The sequence below is a fragment of the Varanus komodoensis genome, unplaced genomic scaffold (assembly GCF_004798865.1).
Source record: "Varanus komodoensis strain SLA01 unplaced genomic scaffold, ASM479886v1 scaffold47, whole genome shotgun sequence".
NCBI classification, from domain to species: Eukaryota; Metazoa; Chordata; class Lepidosauria; order Squamata; family Varanidae; genus Varanus; species Varanus komodoensis.
Genome location: NW_025336045.1, coordinates 4086167 through 4103407, shown reverse-complemented (window position 1 = coordinate 4103407; position 17241 = coordinate 4086167). Strand labels below are relative to the sequence as shown.

General features: G+C 41.6%; 1 protein-coding gene across 1 annotated transcript in view; it reads right to left on the bottom strand.

Moving 5' to 3' along the window:
* Window positions 1–1792: 1792 nt before the first annotated feature.
* APOB (apolipoprotein B) overlaps window positions 1793–17241 on the bottom strand; it is a 47174-nt gene continuing 31725 nt past the window's right edge. Inside the window, 6 exon segments of the mRNA XM_044445188.1 lie at window positions 1793–3022; window positions 3024–3071; window positions 3073–4691; window positions 5970–6153; window positions 7641–7755; window positions 9164–16708. Coding sequence (XP_044301123.1) covers window positions 2974–3022; window positions 3024–3071; window positions 3073–4691; window positions 5970–6153; window positions 7641–7755; window positions 9164–16708 — 9560 coding nt within the window. The 3' untranslated portion in view covers window positions 1793–2973.

Below are 17241 nucleotides of genomic sequence, written 5' to 3'. Positions count from 1 at the left end.
CTTTACTACCTCAGTGCTTTACCTTTACCAAGGCCCTTTTTCCTCCCTTTTCTCTTCAGAAGGACTCATGTGCCCTTATAATAAAGCTTTTTTTCCATCAAGGGATTTTACTGCCTTTCAGTATATATTCTTATTCCTTCCATCACACAACCCATGGTGGTATTGCAGTATAGTGAGGCACTGTAAAAATACACTAGGCCTCTGTACCAAATAATGGTGGCATCCTGGAAAATACCACCTTTTCCTTACTTTAAGAAAAGATGCAAAAAGGTGGCTGCAAAACATGGGAGAGGCCCTGGGAGATGATGCGATGAACTCCAAGCTTCTGTGAGTGAGGAATCACAAGCACACAAGAAATTCCTCATGTATCTTTTTGTTCCGTTTTGTTCCCCCCCCCCGCCACTTTTTTCTGTGTATGTGCTTGTAGTTCCACTCTCGTTTTGTGTTCCTAGTGTTTTTTTTTCTGATGCTCATTTCTGTTGAAAGATTGTAAAAATAAAAATTACTAGTATGAAAAAATAAAGTTTTCCATGCTGTTCTAGGGAATGCCCAGCTCACCTCCAAAGCAGTTTTTCAGGGCAATACACGAGAGGAAGGAACTGACAGAAATCACGTTAGGACCAAAATGGGAGAAGAAGGGATTGGTAGAAATCATCTCTACCTCTGTTCCAGCAGTGTGAGCAGAGTTTGACACATGTGGACTCAGGATCTGACCCTACAAATAAATCTCAAAAATCATGATAGGGTGGAGTTGGGAATGTGTTTGTGATTTGGCTGTTCCTGAAATTATTTGGTTACTCTGCCAAACTCTGTGTTTCTAATAATAATCACAGTTTTCCAAAGATGGGAGTCCCAGTGCTTTTTTTGTAAAAAAAAAAAAAAAAGATGCCGGAACGCACGTCGCCGGCAGTAAGCGCACAACCACACACCCCAATCCCAAGCGGAGCAGTGTCCCAAGCCCTCACTATCTCACTATCAGATCGCAGATAGCAGACACAAAAGCAGCCCCCATGCACTATGTTAATGATGTTTGCTGCTGATCTGCTATGATTCAAAATCACTTCATAAAATCCATTGGAAAAAAGGGTGCCGGAACGCTGTTCCAGTGCGTTCCATGACAAAAAAAGCCCTGGGGAGTCCTATGAGAAAGAAGACTTTGAATACGGTTACATATATTTGCAAAATTGCTTTGTAGAGAATCTAATCTATATCCATATGCTAAAATAGTTTGGTAAATGGAAAATAAGAAAAATACGATGCAAAACAACCTAATCTCCTGATTTGCTGGTAGCACAAAGCCAGGATTTGGCATTTACCTGAACGAGTAGGACAGTGCATGTGCAAAGTGTGAGGCTTACATGTGCTCTTCTCTGCCCCCACCTCCCATGCAGCTGGGAAGAGAAATCAACTAGGACTTAGTCTCATTTTAATGGATTCCTAGCCTTTCACTACATGCAAACCAGGAACTGTGGTTTCAGAGTTGCCCCAATCAAGGGTAAAGTACATCTTTATTCAGATTTGTTTAGAAAGCTAGTTTCTTTGAAACCACAACTAGGGATCTGCTAAAGTGAAACTGAATTTGGATTTCAGGAATTTGCTAAAGTGAAACTCAGTCTTCCATTGTACAGGAGGAAGTGAAGGCAATGGGAGTGTGTAAGCCTGGCATTTCCCATGGGATCGGGCCTGCCTGTGTACATGCCATTAAATCCTGGTTTAACATTCAGAGCAAACCGGCCCAAATACAACAAATCCTTATTCTCAAATGAGCAAAGTAACAAAACAGACAAACACCTAGAGTGAATAGTTTAATTAAGACAGATACATACAACATTTCTACTAATACTGAAAACATGAGTTTATTCTGCTAGAAGCAAGAAAGGAAGCTAATTGGGAAGGAAGCCCATTCAAAGGAATTCTAATATGTACATAGCATTCCAGCTGCAAAATATAAAACCAAATAAATTATGTAGCCCAGATAGTTTGCTCTCAGAAATCTCAAATTTCAATCTTGTCAGTAATGGGTTGCCCAAAGATGGATCCTGCATCTTTAAAAGCTGAGCAGTAGAGAGAGTCCACTCCTCCAAGATTGCAGCTGCTGAACTTTTCCCATCTGTGTGGAACCGTTACAGCAAAGACAGAAGCACAACAGCCACGCTGCAGAAAATGGAGTTGGCAACCTTGGATGAACAGTGGCTGACTTTGGATTGGATGAAAAATGATACGTTTCACAATGAAATTGAAAATATATAAACAAGAGCTGCAAAGCATAGAAAATACTAGCTTGGTTGACAAGGAAAATGAAATTATTTGTACATGTATAGTGCTTGACCCATGACAGTGGGCAGAAATAGAAGCATTCTATTTTTACGTGTAGGCAGATTAATTTGACCACCGAGGTCTTTGTTCTTATCCTTTTCTGTTTCATGTAGAATGCATAGATTCCAACCCAACACTTGCACGCCAGCTCCTTTTCCCTGCTTTATTACACAAGTATATACAGCTATAGTTATCATGTCCCCCTTCAAAATTATTTCTAATTCACATTATTTTGCTTAGGCTGACCTTTACCTTATCAACTGCCCTTACTCCATACGGTTCTGAACATTCACTAAGACTGTTTACAGGCATTATTGTGCTACAACAGGGCTGGCTGTATAACCTCTGGAGTCACGGTACAGACTCCCTATAACGAAAAGTGGATCACAGTCTCAATCTTACAAGAAAAGTGGTTTTAATAAAGGACACTGAAATGGCATGAAGATTTCATTTATTGGCTTTTGCAGAGCATTAAACTAACCTGCAGATTATTCAGTTTTCATTTACAAATGCCAAAATTCAAATGAATAGCTTGCTGATGTTCTCAAAACAGTGATTGCTGCTGGATTTAAATATGGCATGACAAAACTTGCATAACCATTCTTCTTGTCTGTCCAGTCAAGACTGCAGCCACTTTGGTATATTTTGCTTGATCTGTTACATGGTCAGTTGTACAGTGCAGACCTGCTCCTTAGTGAATCTTTCACTCTTTCCACTTCTTGGACGACCAGTCAATGCTTTGCCGAATCAGTATGTTTCTTTTGGGGATTTTCCTTACTTAACTGGGCCATTTGAGAAATGGAGTTAACAGGTGGCAAAGCAAATGGCTTTGGTATGTCTATTCTGAGCTCTCCTTGGCGAACAGCTACATAGGGCCTAAGAATATCAGCTGTTGATTGATCAAACGCATAAACAACCTTTTGGAGATACTGCAAGAATGTAATAAATTGGTTTATTACCAGGTCAATCAAGTTTTTGGACTCACTGAGAAGCTGTGCATAATAATTGGAAAGTTGCTCAAATGCCTCCTGTATGATATCCTTCAACTGTTCTTTTTGTATAGCAGCACTCTTCTTAGCCTCTTCAGACCAATACTGGATCTTTTCAGAAGCCATCTTAGAGAGCCCTGTGATTTTTCCATTGTTCTCCACAAATTCTTTTGCTTTTTCTGTCAGATGAGCAACCAGCTCAGCAGCATCATTAACACATTTGGTGTGCCACTCTATTACAGCATTGAAAAAGCTCTTCAGCCAAGCTAAGAACTGCTCTTCCATTTCAAAATATTTTTCAGACCATCCAGCTATGCCTGAGTCAATATATTGCTTCCTTAGCTCTTTCACTGTATGCAAAAATTCTTCTAGCTTACTGGAGATACTCCACACATAATTTTGCATGAAGTTTTCAACACGAGGAGCCAAATATTTTGCATCTTCTGCTAAGCTTTTCAGTGCTTGTAAAAACTTTGTGGACAGTTGTTTGGCCTGGTCTTTTACATAGTCATAGTTTTGGGATTGTAAATTTCTGATCAACTCTTCTAATGCTTGAAAGGCTTGTTGAACTACAACTTTTAGGTTTTTTATGTGTTGTGAAAAGTCAAACTCTTGCAGTTCAACAAATATCTGACTGACTTTGTTTTGCATATGTGCTAGAAATGTTTTAATTTCATCAAGTATAACACTACCCCTAATAACCTCATTGAAAACTGGAATTTTAACCTCTACCTCAGTGAAAAATTCAATCAAAGCATTAAGATATTCCTGCAATTTTGTGATGCAGAGGTCTGCAACTTTGGCGAAGTTTTTAGTGGCCATCACATAAAGTTCTTCACCAGTGTGCTTTCCATCAACTCCTGGCACCTGGAATCTTGTTGTCATGAAGTATTCAAAAGAAGAGTCAATAAAATGGTTCATCCTTTCATGGTATTCTCCTATCGCTTTCATTGTGGAATTAGAATACAAGCCTCTGATTTGGTCATAAGTTATTTGATCAGCTTGGTCTGCAAGCTCACGATACAGCTTTCTGGCTTTCTTCCTCATAACTTCATATTTCCCCGTGGCCTCATCACTCATTACACGAAGCTGCTGTTCCACTTCATTGATATTGTCCAAAGTTCTTCTGTAAGCTGTGTCAACACTATCTTTCAAGTTGTCCTTCAGCTTTGATGTAGCTGTACTGATCGCCATCCCTGTATGCTCCTGGTGGTACTTATTAACAGCGTGATACAAAGCATCAGCCATCCTAGGCCCTTTTTCTTTTAGACCTTTGAGTAGGTCCATGGCACCATTCTCTTCCCAATTGGTTTTGACTTGAATCATTTCAGGATTTTTGAATGATATCTCACTTTTGAAGACATCAACATCCTTCTGGGGGTCAGACTGCAAATGTAAAGTACATTAATAGGAAGTAAATATTAGCTTCATTAGCTAAAAAAATTCAGCTTTGTTATAAAAGCAAGACATTAACTATTAGATTAAATAATTTGTTTAATGATTTGTCTGAATTTACAGTCTCCTGAAGGACTGTGGAATAAAAAGTAATGCACATTAAAATGTTGTAGGTGGGTGAAATCATTCCTGGGCACCATTATTATGGTTGCTATTTCATTATTTTATATAGCACATTTTACATCCCCATGTAGCTTTGGGCTAATGCCTAAAAATGCATCCACACCAACCTGCTTGATGGACTAGTCTAAATTTGCTGCATGCCACTTCCATTTGTGCTCATATCAAAGTCTGTCCAGCCCAGTTCCCACATTAATGTGGCACTTAGCAAACAGTATCATTTGGAGTAGCTACCAAGTGTGGCTCCGCCTACACCAATTGAAAAGGAGTCACCGTTTCTTCTGTGGGGGAAAGGATGGGTGCGCCTTCTCTCCCAGGGGCATCTGTGTCTACAGGATAACTGACAGCACTGCTGGGGTATGATATTCTGGGGCATTCCAGTTGGCCTTGGGATGTGGCATGCCGTGTTGCTTTTCTACCCACATTCGATGGCCATAATCCCTTATATAAGGAGAGGTGCATTGCACAGGGAGGTAGAGGAAAAGTTATACTACAACGCCAGTTGACTGCCTGAGGGGGTCACTATTTCGTTGAGTGGTGCTTTGCGCAGGTGGTGGAGCCTTACCAGCTAATGGTGTGTCAACACCCCGAATCATGAGATCAAGCCAATAACTGGAGAGTCATTCAAATATTCAGTATATAGAGATATACCTATAGATCTCTATCCATCTGCTTTTCCTTAAGGCATCAACTTTCTCCAATCTCCCATTTATATCCATTTGCCCTCTCTCAATACATCCACTTTCTCTTACCCAGGTGAGACTTTTGAGTAGACTATGCATTGCAAACAACTGAATGACTGACAGGACAGAACATGTGGGAGCAGCTAGACTAGTTGGCGTGACCACTGGCTAGGCTAGCCTTAGAAGGGCAAGTTCTTCTCCCCCGGCTTTAAGTAACAATGCTTTAGCATTGCCATGAGATATGCTTGACTGGAGGAGGAGTAAGCAGTGAGTCCAGCAGACAAGTTGACTTGATTGTGACTTAAATCCCATTGATTTCAATAGGAAGAACATTCTGCTGACTTAGCCTGCATCCAGGCCATGGTACTTAAGCAAGGGCACATAGTCTAAGTTCTGACTTCCCTACCTGAGTCCGGTAATAGATCTTGCTTCCGAGAACATCGGTGTCCTGGTTGATCTGAAAGCCCAGGGTGCCAGCAGAAGAAGAAGAAACCGATGTCACAAACTTTGAGTTATCTGCCTGGAAACGCACTTGCATATCAGTGAAGGTTGGGCTGGTGATGTCCAGAGATGCCGTGTGGTCAAAGATTCTAAAGAAGCCACACAAAAAATCAGATAAGGGATAAATAATATGCTGATGGTTACAGTGAAAAACTGTATCTGTATATCACAAACTTCTGAACAAAACTAATTTTCTTTGGAATGCCCTCTCCAGAAAGGACTGCCTTGAATTTGATGTATTTGGGGCACCTTATTTGCCAAGGCCTTCTGGAAGGGTTTTTTTTTATAGGTGTTGTTGATTTTTCTTGGTCTTTATGCTTAACTGGCTTTCCTGTTGTTGTTTGGTTGTATTCAGTGGAGGTTCTGCACTAGCAGAAAGCAGTTCTCTAACAAGGTACCCAATTTTCATCAATCTCCTCTACCTACTGCAACCCTCTGACAAATCCCATATTGTTCTGGCAGGTTTTCCAGTCCTCAAGAGCAACTTTGTGGGTGGCATAGAAGTTTCAGTGGGTAGGGTATATAGACAAAAATTGGGTGCCCCAGCTTGTACAGAAAGCCTAAAGCCACAATTTGAAGCAATCTTGGATTAGTTTTATCTGATTGCTTTTATTAGTCACTTCTGGAATCCTTTGGGGTGAAGAGCAGGGTCTAAATTTATGCATAAACAAATAAATATAATACTAAACACATTCCACAAATATTATGTAGAATGACCAGGCTAACTAACATCACCTTGACCTTGGACTATTAAAGAGGATAGATGGAAACACTCCATATATAATTTTAAACAATTAAAACTAATGCAAGTGGCTTCTACCTCACACTCCTGTATTAAGTATTCTGTTGTTGCAGCAGGAGGTAGAAGTGGGTTATTCCTGTTGAATCTGCAAAGTCTGTTCAAAGGATCAACCTTTGAGCGCAGAGGCATCTTATACATTAGGTTAATTGAGGGTGCAATCCTATTTATGCATGTTTAGTCAGAAAAAACCTTACATTGCCCAGCATTTCTTGGCTAGCTGACTGGGAAGTCCTGTAGGACTCTGTTCTGTCTGAACATGCATAGGACTGTGCCCAGTATTTCACAGCATTCATACATTTTTATCACATGAGCTCGTGGAGCTCAACATCAAAATTGGATCAATATGGGGGAGAATCGACTGCAAGGAAGGAGGCAGCATTTAAAGCTGCCACAGCCAAAGGCCTGTAACTGAAAGGCATGCCATGAAAGACAAGTTTTGGCAGTTGTCCCAGATGGGATGACTGACTGTGGGTGGTGTACCTCCATTGGTGGGTGGGAGTCCATGGTGGGGGGGGCACTGCCAGAAAGATGGTGGTGGAAGCTGCACATGGGCCTCACTTCCCAATGGCAAAGCAAAGAGCCACTTCTGAGAGGAGTGGCTCTTTCAGACATGCCTCCCTCCCCTTGTCCCCCTTGCTTGTGTGGCGGTGCTCAGGAGCACCCCAGGGAAGAGGGCAAGCGCCCATTTCACAGCCCAGCTCCATCCATCAGGTTTCCTCTTACAGATTCTGGCATACAGTTTGCCATTTGATTGACCGACACGAGAGTCTTTACCTATCTAGTTGCAGAACAAAGTCTTCCTTGTAAGCAGCACTCAGGTCACGATGTGCAAAGGAGCCTTGAGTATTTATCGTGAAGCGGTCGTCTTCATACCTGTAGGTGGCCACACCTAGAAAGAAGTTTCACATAGGTGGCGTTTGAATGCCAGGAGAGACTGCCTGCACTGAGAGCCTCCACCTCCATGGCCATATAATCCAGACTTCACTTGGTGTGCCAATATTCCCTGCACTGCATGGAGCAGTTTTGCCACTGCTTCCCTATGTCTGAAAGCAGCTGCTGTCACCATCCTGGAGGGCCAGTAGCTTGCAAGGATGGAACTGTGATTTAGAAGACACCCTGCACATCTCCCATCCGCCATATGCTACCTGGATGGCCTGCTTTTCCTCCTTGGTCCTGCCCCCCACTCAACAATGTTTCATGAATGATGTCGACCACATATAGATGCACGCAGGATTCCAGAAGCATGTCCTCTGGACATGGCGCTAGGAAATGGCGAGGAATCCAAAAAGGGGTGGGAACCTGTTGGATTCCCTGGGCTTGGCTCTGTCGAGCCCATCTGCTTTGTGGTGGCCTGGGAAATGCACCCTGAGTTCATGGGGCACTCCCCAGGAAGCAAGTCCCACATGCTGCGCAAGCAGTGCTGCTCTTGCAGTGGGGGTTCGTCACCAGGAATGGCGCCTGGCATGCCTGCTTGCAACACACTTCTTGCAGCCACTCCTGACAGGGAAGGTTGCTGGTTGCATAACCCGGGGTCCACAGGCATTTGCAGGCTTCCTCCCAGCTCAGTTTGCTTTGCGGGACTGGACGGGGCCCAAAAGGAAGTCCGTGGCTGCGATTGCAAAAGGGATTGTCCCTACCCTACATGGTGCTACATGGCACCAAGCATGCCAGCACTACCTGCTCCATCCCAAACATTGGCTGGATGCTCTTAGAAACCTTTCCATACTCAAGTGCCACGATTGCATGAGGTTCCTGGTGCTGGAGGCGGCTCTGAGCACAGCCTGGCACTGAGCTATCATGTGCAGCAAGAAAAGGTTGGGCGTGGAGGGGAGGTGTCGGCACAGGGACACTGGAAGTGGGGCCAACACACCTTGCCGCACGCTATCTAGGTAGTTTGTTTGTGCTCTTTGAAAGAAATGCTATATAAACTTTAAGTATTATTACTGCCCAGATAAAACAATGCATTTTCTCTTCTGAAATATAAAATGCAGAAGGTTTGGTATAAAATGCAGTGGTTTGGATCCTAGAAAGATGAGGATCCTGATTCCTCATCACCTTGCAGCTGTCCATGCTCTTGTGTGGGGAGCATGGTAAGGAGGGAGCTCATGAAAAATGCCGAGCCTGCTGAGGGAGAGGAAAGCACCCCAGACTGGTTGAAAACACTTCTGTTCCCAGAGAGGCTTTGGAAGGGGGCAGGTGAAACTGGAATGCTTTCTTTCATAGACTTATTTTAGCATCCAGGCCACTATGCTTGACCCAAAGTTGAAAGAATAAAATTGAGGGAATAGTAATCTTACCATCTAGATCATACTCCAGAAATTGCAGAGGTGAACTTGCAGTCAAATCGATGGAATGTTGGAAAGATCCCTTGTTGTTCTTTAGTTCTGTGTTCCAGGTGCTATTGTAAATTGGGGAATCAAGCTTGAAAGAACAAGCCAAAGCTCCAAATTTCGGAAAGTAAATTCCAGCAGGCAAAGCAATTTTGAAACCTGGGATTTCAACCTGCTGCTCAGGAATTGTAATTGTAGGCAGTTCAAAGTCGGCTATTTTTTTGGCTATGGCACTGAGATCCACATTCATATTGCTGAGAGAAAGGGTCTTCGGAAGAGTGAACTCTGATACTGTTAATAGATGTTTGGGTAGAGTGAACTCCAAGTAGGGAATTTTATATTCTTCATAGCTGGTTAGTACATCCAGCTTGGGAAACTTTACTACTGGCAGTGAAGGAAATTTAATGTCAAATGGTATTGTGGTCAGGTTTTTGGGGACTTTAATCTCACGTAGGTCCACAGTGTAAGATGGGACTTGCAAAGTTGTAAAGGGAATGCTAAATTCTGGTGTTGTGACAGGATTCTGAACTTTCAGCTCCATTTCAGGAATTGTGAGTGTAAATCCATCTGCCAGTTGGTTCACATTTAGGGGGAAAAAGTACCCATCTTCATTCTTTGTATACACTATAGCTGTTGATACATTCAGGTACTGCCTATCTTCAGCACGAGTGGTGAGATCCAGTTTCAGGATGTCCCATAGGCTCCTCTCATAAACTGGCAGCGGGTGTTTGAGGAAATGCAGATGCCCCCCCAATGATTCTGACAAGCCAAATCGAATTTCTGTCTGGTAATTTGCTAACTGCAAATCATGTCCAAGGAAGATATCATAGAACTGGCCTTCAGTCTTCCAGTCAATTTTCTGATGTTCATTATTGCTGACCATGGACATGGCATGGTTAACTGAAGTCTCACCAAATAAATAATGTAGATGAGCAGCTTGCATTTGAAGAGCTGCTGACATACTTCCTGGAGCTAGTTCAAAAGTTACTTTACAGTTCTGATTTCCTTTACCATTAACAATTAGATGATACTGAACATTATTTTCCCCTGCATGCTCCCACACTGCATAAAGACGACTGGTAGAGGCTTCGATGGCAACATTTTCTTTTGTGTCGAAATTCCAGACTCCATCCACACCAGAACTAGTCTCAAACTTGACTGCAGACCGAACAGTTTTAGCATTTATGTAGGCATTTGCCTCATGAGTTAGCGTTCCAGAAAATGCATGTGATTTGCGAAATTCTGCATTGATGGAACCTTTGGTTGAAGTATCCATGGATAGGTAAGATAAAATGCTTTCTAGAGTGACCTTGTGGGCAACTTCTCCTTTACAAAAGGCAGGAAAAGTATTCAACTCATAATTTAGATTAATAGTTGAAGTGATGATTGGTTTTGATTTAGCATTTCCTTTAAGTTCCTGCTGAAAACCCACATACAAGCCTGGAATATTGATTTTGGCTGTAGTTGTTACTGAAGCTTCTATGTTTTTCCTTGTGAGACTGATAGTACTGTCATGGTTTTCATAAATAAATTTATTGTTCAGGGATAATGCACTTGCTAGCTTCAAACCCCTCTTTCTTGTGAGACTGACAGTTCCATCCAATTTATACTGCAAGGCATCAATCACGGAAGAGGAGGATGAACTCAACCGAGCAATGATATCAGATTGATTAAAAAGTCCAGCGTTTGTGTTCAGGGTAATCACACTAGACTTAAATGAAAATTCGGTGGTAAAATTCCCAAGTGCTGGCATATGGACATAGCTGGGATGTGCTCGATAACTGGGAAGTTTGAGTGTCTGCAGACTATGAGGAATATGAAGAACTGGAAGCTCCAGGGATGGAAGGACAAATGTGTATGATGGCACTGACATTCCAACGAATGGGAAAGTGAAACTTGGAGTGCTCATTTCTTTTGGGATCACATAGCCAAAAGCTGGGAGCTCTGCTGTAAAAGGAGAAATCTCAATGTTGAGCACTGGAATGGTGTACCCTCGGATCTTGAACATCTGTGGGGCTTGGCTGGCTGAAGTATCCACTTTGTATTTCTCAAAGTTGGCTTTGGCTTGGTTATATGATGCTGTAAGGAAAGCTAAGGTGGTGTCCCTACCTTTTTCAAAATGCGTGTTGAAGAACTTAATATGGTTATTGAGTGCCCTGTGCACGCCATCTAAAGGAATTTCAAAAGAATGTACATCTTTGTTCTTCTTGTACTGAGCTTTGAGGTTTAAACTAAATGATTGCTTTGTGGTCTTCAATAAATTCTTCAGCCCTGTTTCCTCCCACAGAGAATAACCTTGCACGTGGGGTGTCTTGATGTCAACGTAGGGGATAGTTTGTTGAGGAATTGATAGGGGGGTGTTGAGAAATTCCAAGTTAGCATCACCATTCATGGATACAGAAGCTTCTATGCTATCATCATTGTTACTAGCAGACACATTATGGGCATATTTGTATTGGTTAAATCTTCCTTCAGCTATCCAGCTGATTTTTTGAGTGGAAGGATTCAGGATCAAGCCATACTTATTCAGACCCTCAATTTTTCCAACCATTTTCAGTGGGAAGCTAACTTTTACATTCATTTCGTTATTTGTTGATGTGCTAATTTCAAAGGGCTGTACCAACAAGTTTACATCATTACTTATAGTTCCAGAGATACGTCCACTCAGCTTAGCTTCATGTGCACCTTGCAGTTCTACTTTCAGTTCTGCAAGATTCAGGGTCCCTTGTAGATTTAAAGTGCTACGTCCCAGTGGTGGAGATTCAATTCTAGAACTAACCCGAAGACTTGCAGAACTCGGTAAAGTATATTCATATGCCAGTCTTTGGTTGACCTTTAAGTATTTATCATTGATCTTGTTTTCTACCACAAATGCAGCCACTGATCCTTCTACACTGAAACTGAGATTAGAATCATGGGTTCCTTCATCAGAGTAATCACGAGTATTCCATTTCCAGTTTCCTTTACCAATGGAACTAACTGAGACGTGTCCAGCTTCCAGTACTGTTTTTATATCATTGCTTAATTCAGCTTGGCTAGTGAACTGGGACTTTGGAACATTGAGCATATGTGTGTATGTTGTCTTGCTTTCCATTGAAATCATATTCTGCAGGTTGACCATTAACCTATTGTGCAGTTCTATAGCATTCCGTGCAGTATGGAAGTTAATGGTAGTTTCAGCATTACCTTGAACAGAAGTCCTCAAAAATGTTATTTCACCTGCATGATCCACTTTGAGGTACAGGTGGGAGAACTTCAGGCTGTCTTTTAAGACTAGCCGCTGCATCTCAGGAGCTTTGAGGCGTGTGTCTGCAGTCATGCTGAAAGCCAAGGCATCGACTTTGGATGTTGCTACAGCTGACACAGAGGCCACAAATTCTGGGCTGTGGGCAACAGTTGTGACATTCTGAAAACCAGCATTAGTGTTCAGTGTGAAGAAGGGAGAGGCAACTCTGAAGGCTCCAGACAGTTTTCCAAATGTAGGGACAGTCAAAGAGTGTGGAATGCGTGGAATCTGAAATTCTGGTATAGCAATATCTTCAAATTGGAATTCACTCAGATTGAGTGTTGGGATCGATAATGCTGGTATCTGTAACTCAGGCAGATTCATTTCTGGGAATGAAAAGTCAAAAAAATACATGTCTTTTATCTTTAGATCTTGGAAATACACATCACCTGCAGGAAACTGAAAGTCACTTGTCATTATCTGATCTATCATCTTCACAATCTTCAATTTGATTTCATTCAAATCAATTGTATAAGAGGGAACCTTATAGGTATTTAGAATAGTAAACTCAGGAGTAGTAAATCTAGCTGTAATTCTGATCTCTTGTAGTTTCTTGAGATTTATCTGATATGAAGGGACATACAGGTCTGTGAATGGAACAGTAAAAGCTGGAGTTTGAATTGTTGCTTCCCGTAGGGCCCGTAAACTGATTTCAAAAGCAGCCATATTGATTATCCCTGTTCTGATTTCAGGAACTAGAAAACCAGTTTCAACAAAGTGGTTCAAATGGTCAGCCATATTTTTTACATTGTATTGCTCAGCTAGAAGAGCTATCTTCTTGGAAGCAGCATTCCACTGATCAACTAGATAGGTGATTATGGCATTGTACACCTGGCTTGCCTTCTCAAGATGTTTCTGGCATTCTGTTGGTATGTCCATTTGATAAATTATATCACGTACCTCTTCCAGATAATCACGTATCTTCTTTTTCAGTTCCTTTACTGCTGTGGAGCTCAGGAGATCATTGAGCCAGTCAACTACTATAGCAAGTCTAGTTTCTTCTAGTTTCTTGATATATTGGAGAACCACAGCATTTACCTCTTTGATTAATTGTATGGCTGCTTCCAATTTCTGTGGTAATTCTAAGGCTCTGATTTCATCATTGATTTTCTGTGTTCCCTCCCGAATTTTATGGTTTAATTCATCTACAAACTTGTTGTAATCAAAGGACTTCAGCTGCTTTATAACAATATCAAGAACATTGTTGATTTCCTCCACCACATTTTTGAAATCAAATGTCTGGAGCTGCTTAATAATATCATCGATATATTTCTGTAACTGATTGAATAATGATTTTATATCAATTTTTCTCAGTGACACAGTTAATTTCTGGACTGTTTCTCTGATTTTCTGCTGCTTAAAAAACTCAATCACCTTGTCCATCAGAGCTTTGACCTGCTGATCAATTTGATAGTTTACGATAAGTTCATGCATTTTGGCTTGCAAGACGTTGATATTCTCAAACACTCCGAGCTGCTCCATAAGACTTAGAAGAATATATTTCAATTGTTCAAGGATTTGATTCATATGTTGACGTGGGAGGAACTCTTCCAACTTATTCATAAGTGTTTTGAAGTCAATTGCCTCCACCTGGTGCTTCAGACTCTCTGCAATATGTTGGACATCTATACTTTGAATCTGCTTCTTCAACTGGTCTAATTTTTCTTGCATCTGAGCCTTGATTTTATACTGATCATCTATATTCTTTGCCCAAGCTGCAGCGCTGCTTCCTATCTGGCTGAGGTCATACTGAGAGATAACAGACTGTAATTGTTCAATAGTGTCCATCATGTTTGCACTAATTTTGTATTGCCTGTCTAAGGTTTTCAGTTTTTCAACAATTTGCTCAATAAACTGTAAAATAGCTGTTCTGAAGTCATAGCTCTCCTTGATATACTTTTCAGCTTCCACTAGGAGTGTTTGCAGCTTCAAGAAAGCTTCTTGAAGGCTTGTTCTGGCTTTTTCCAAGACAAGTTGAAAGTCCTCCACTGTTATGATATAATCCTTTGCAAAAGCATCCAGTTTCTCTTTCAGGATGTTCACTTTACTTTCCAAATCGAAACTGTCCACGTAGTCATTAACCTGCTGGGAGAGCTTATCTAGTGTTGCCTTGTACTTCCTTACAAACTGGTCTACATTCACACTCTGCAGGCTCTTCTGAACAGCTTCCAGTGCAGCTAGGAAAGACTGACGACATTGCTCATAGTAAACAGGTAGCTTTTCTAAGAAGGGTAGATTGATGACATGCATATCCTCATTCTTATCATACAACACAGAAAAAGAGAGAGCAAACTCTTGAGGCTGGGCTGTATTTTCCCTTAAATCAAATGCATCAATTAGATTGACTGTTTCAGCATCTGTGAATGGTATATTTATAGGTAAGTCCAGCAGAGAAAGGTCTGCTAAAGTTTGTCCACTTAGCTTCACACCAATGGCTTTAGGATCATTAAAAACACTAAGTTCCTGGGTATGCACATTATTGTTCAGCTCAGTTTTCATTGTCCAAGTACTCTTTTGTTCAGATGGCATCAGAAGGACAGTGGCTTTATTATCCAGTGATGTCTTGTGCACTTTCCCAGAGGATAGTGTGTGGGCAGTGGATCCCTGGTAATCGTGGGAGAAGGTGAAAGCAAGAGGTTCCGCATGTAGCAGGAATTTGTTGTACAGTTTCCCTGAGTGTTCTCCCAAGAGCAGGACTCTCCCGTCAGCATTCGTACGCATATCAGCAGTGACTTTAAAAGGGGCTGCAACAGTTCGCACTTCATTAGAAAAAGTTAAAGACCTTGAGTGACAGTCGGTGTTGACCGTGAGCGTAGAGGAGAGTCCTGCAACATTTAAGTCAACTCTGTGGGTCAGAGCTACAGCCTGAATGTTTGCCACTGTGTCCGTCTTCAGGTGTGCCTTCAAATCTTCACAGGTGAAGGTGTAGGCATGCTTCACCTCACTTCTGCCAAAAGCACCTTTCACTTTGCCATCCAGATTTATCTTCCGAGGTTCAAGTTGAAACCGGGCATTGTTGTTTACATTGGCAGTGCCGTATTTTAACTCATTGTTCACACTGCCTGTTAGAGAAAAGGGCTCCAGCTGGAAGTCCAAATGATGCTTGTGAGACTTGCCCTGGCTGATGGTGTGATCTAAATTTGAAGCATAGGTCAGCGATAGGCCTACAATGTTCAAGTCATGTGTGTGTTCGAGCTTCATTTCTTTGTACGATCCTATCAAGTTGTTTGAGAACTTGAGGCCTCCTTTATTCACTTTGAAGGTCAATGTATTTGTGCTGTCCGCATCTGAAATGCTGCCTTGATACACACTTACGAGCATTACTTCTGTAAGAGCCACTTTTCCATCCAAGTTGAACATTGCATGATGTTTTCCAAAGCGCCCATTAGTATTTATCTTTGCAGAGGCCCCTGAGAGTCCAATCTGAGCATTCATTTCATTCTCCAGCATCAGTAGGTTGAACTGCAGTTTTGAGGTTGAGCTGCTGGCCAGGCCATTCTGGTTAATACTTAACTCTGACTTGTGTTCTGCGTTGTTTCTTTCCCCTTTTGCCGAAACATGGCTAATCAGCTCAGCACCTCGGTTATTAGCAGAACCTGAAATCAAGGCATAGTATTTATTTTCCATCCAACTGGCTTGGTACTCAGAACGCAGTGTAGCCCCTTGCCCGCCCAGAGATACGTCAAGCTTGTTGAGAATTGCAAAGTCCCTGTGGTTTCCAGCTGTCTCAGACGACAACTTCAGTTGGCTGTTTTGATACTTCAAGGAAGCAGTGTTAGTCAGAAAGCCGTTCTGTACGTTTGAGAAAGATGTGATGGTCCATGCGTCTTCCGTCTGTCTGCCAGTAATCTGGTTCGTAGCCTGAAGGATGGAAGAGTCAAACTTCAGGTTTGATTCCCCTACCCAGGTGAGCTTGCTTGTATCATAGGTGGTGGAATGAGTATATGTGGTTTTTGCAAAGGCTGAAGCAACATTCAGCTGCCCTTCTACATCTACATTCCTAACCAACAGGTTGTTGCTATCTTTGGCATCTTCATGGATAGACAGAGAAAATTGAGCACCCAGCGGGCTGGAAGTCTTAAATGTAAGAGCAGTTTTGCTTGTGGGACTGGGGTTAAATTGTTCTGCCTTGCTGTACTGAAAGTGTGAGCTGAGCAGTCCATGTTTCAGTGTGTTCTCATAGTCACAGCTGAAGGCATTCTGGTCAAAACTTGTTCCACCCTGACCTGAAATACAAAGGAATAGGGAAAATAAAATTAGGGTTGTTGTGAGGATAATACTGAAAGGAGGAGGATTGTGGAAATTGTCTTGTGTTCCTTGAAGGAAAAAATGCAGGCATATAATATAATATAATATAATATAATATAATATAATATAATATAATTAATATAATATAATATAAACCCAGCATCTTGAAAATGTTAAGTTGGACAGGTGACTGTGACTTCTGAATTATTGCTCATCCATGTCTTTGATCAGACTCCCTGTGAGCCAAAGGAATTCAAGAAACACACTGATGGAACTTGTGCATGCTTACTTGAAATCATGCCTCAGTTTGTTTGACAGCATTTACTCCCAAGTAAGTGGGTATACTGTTGACCTGAACTGCTTTTAAGACCCACTACCTTTAGAATGAATTATGTGGGATTTAGTCTAAGACTGCAATCCTATGTGCACTTAATTGTAGATTCTTACACCTTTCGTTTAAAAGAAGGTTAATCATGACAAACAACTTTAGATGAAATAAATACATTTGAAA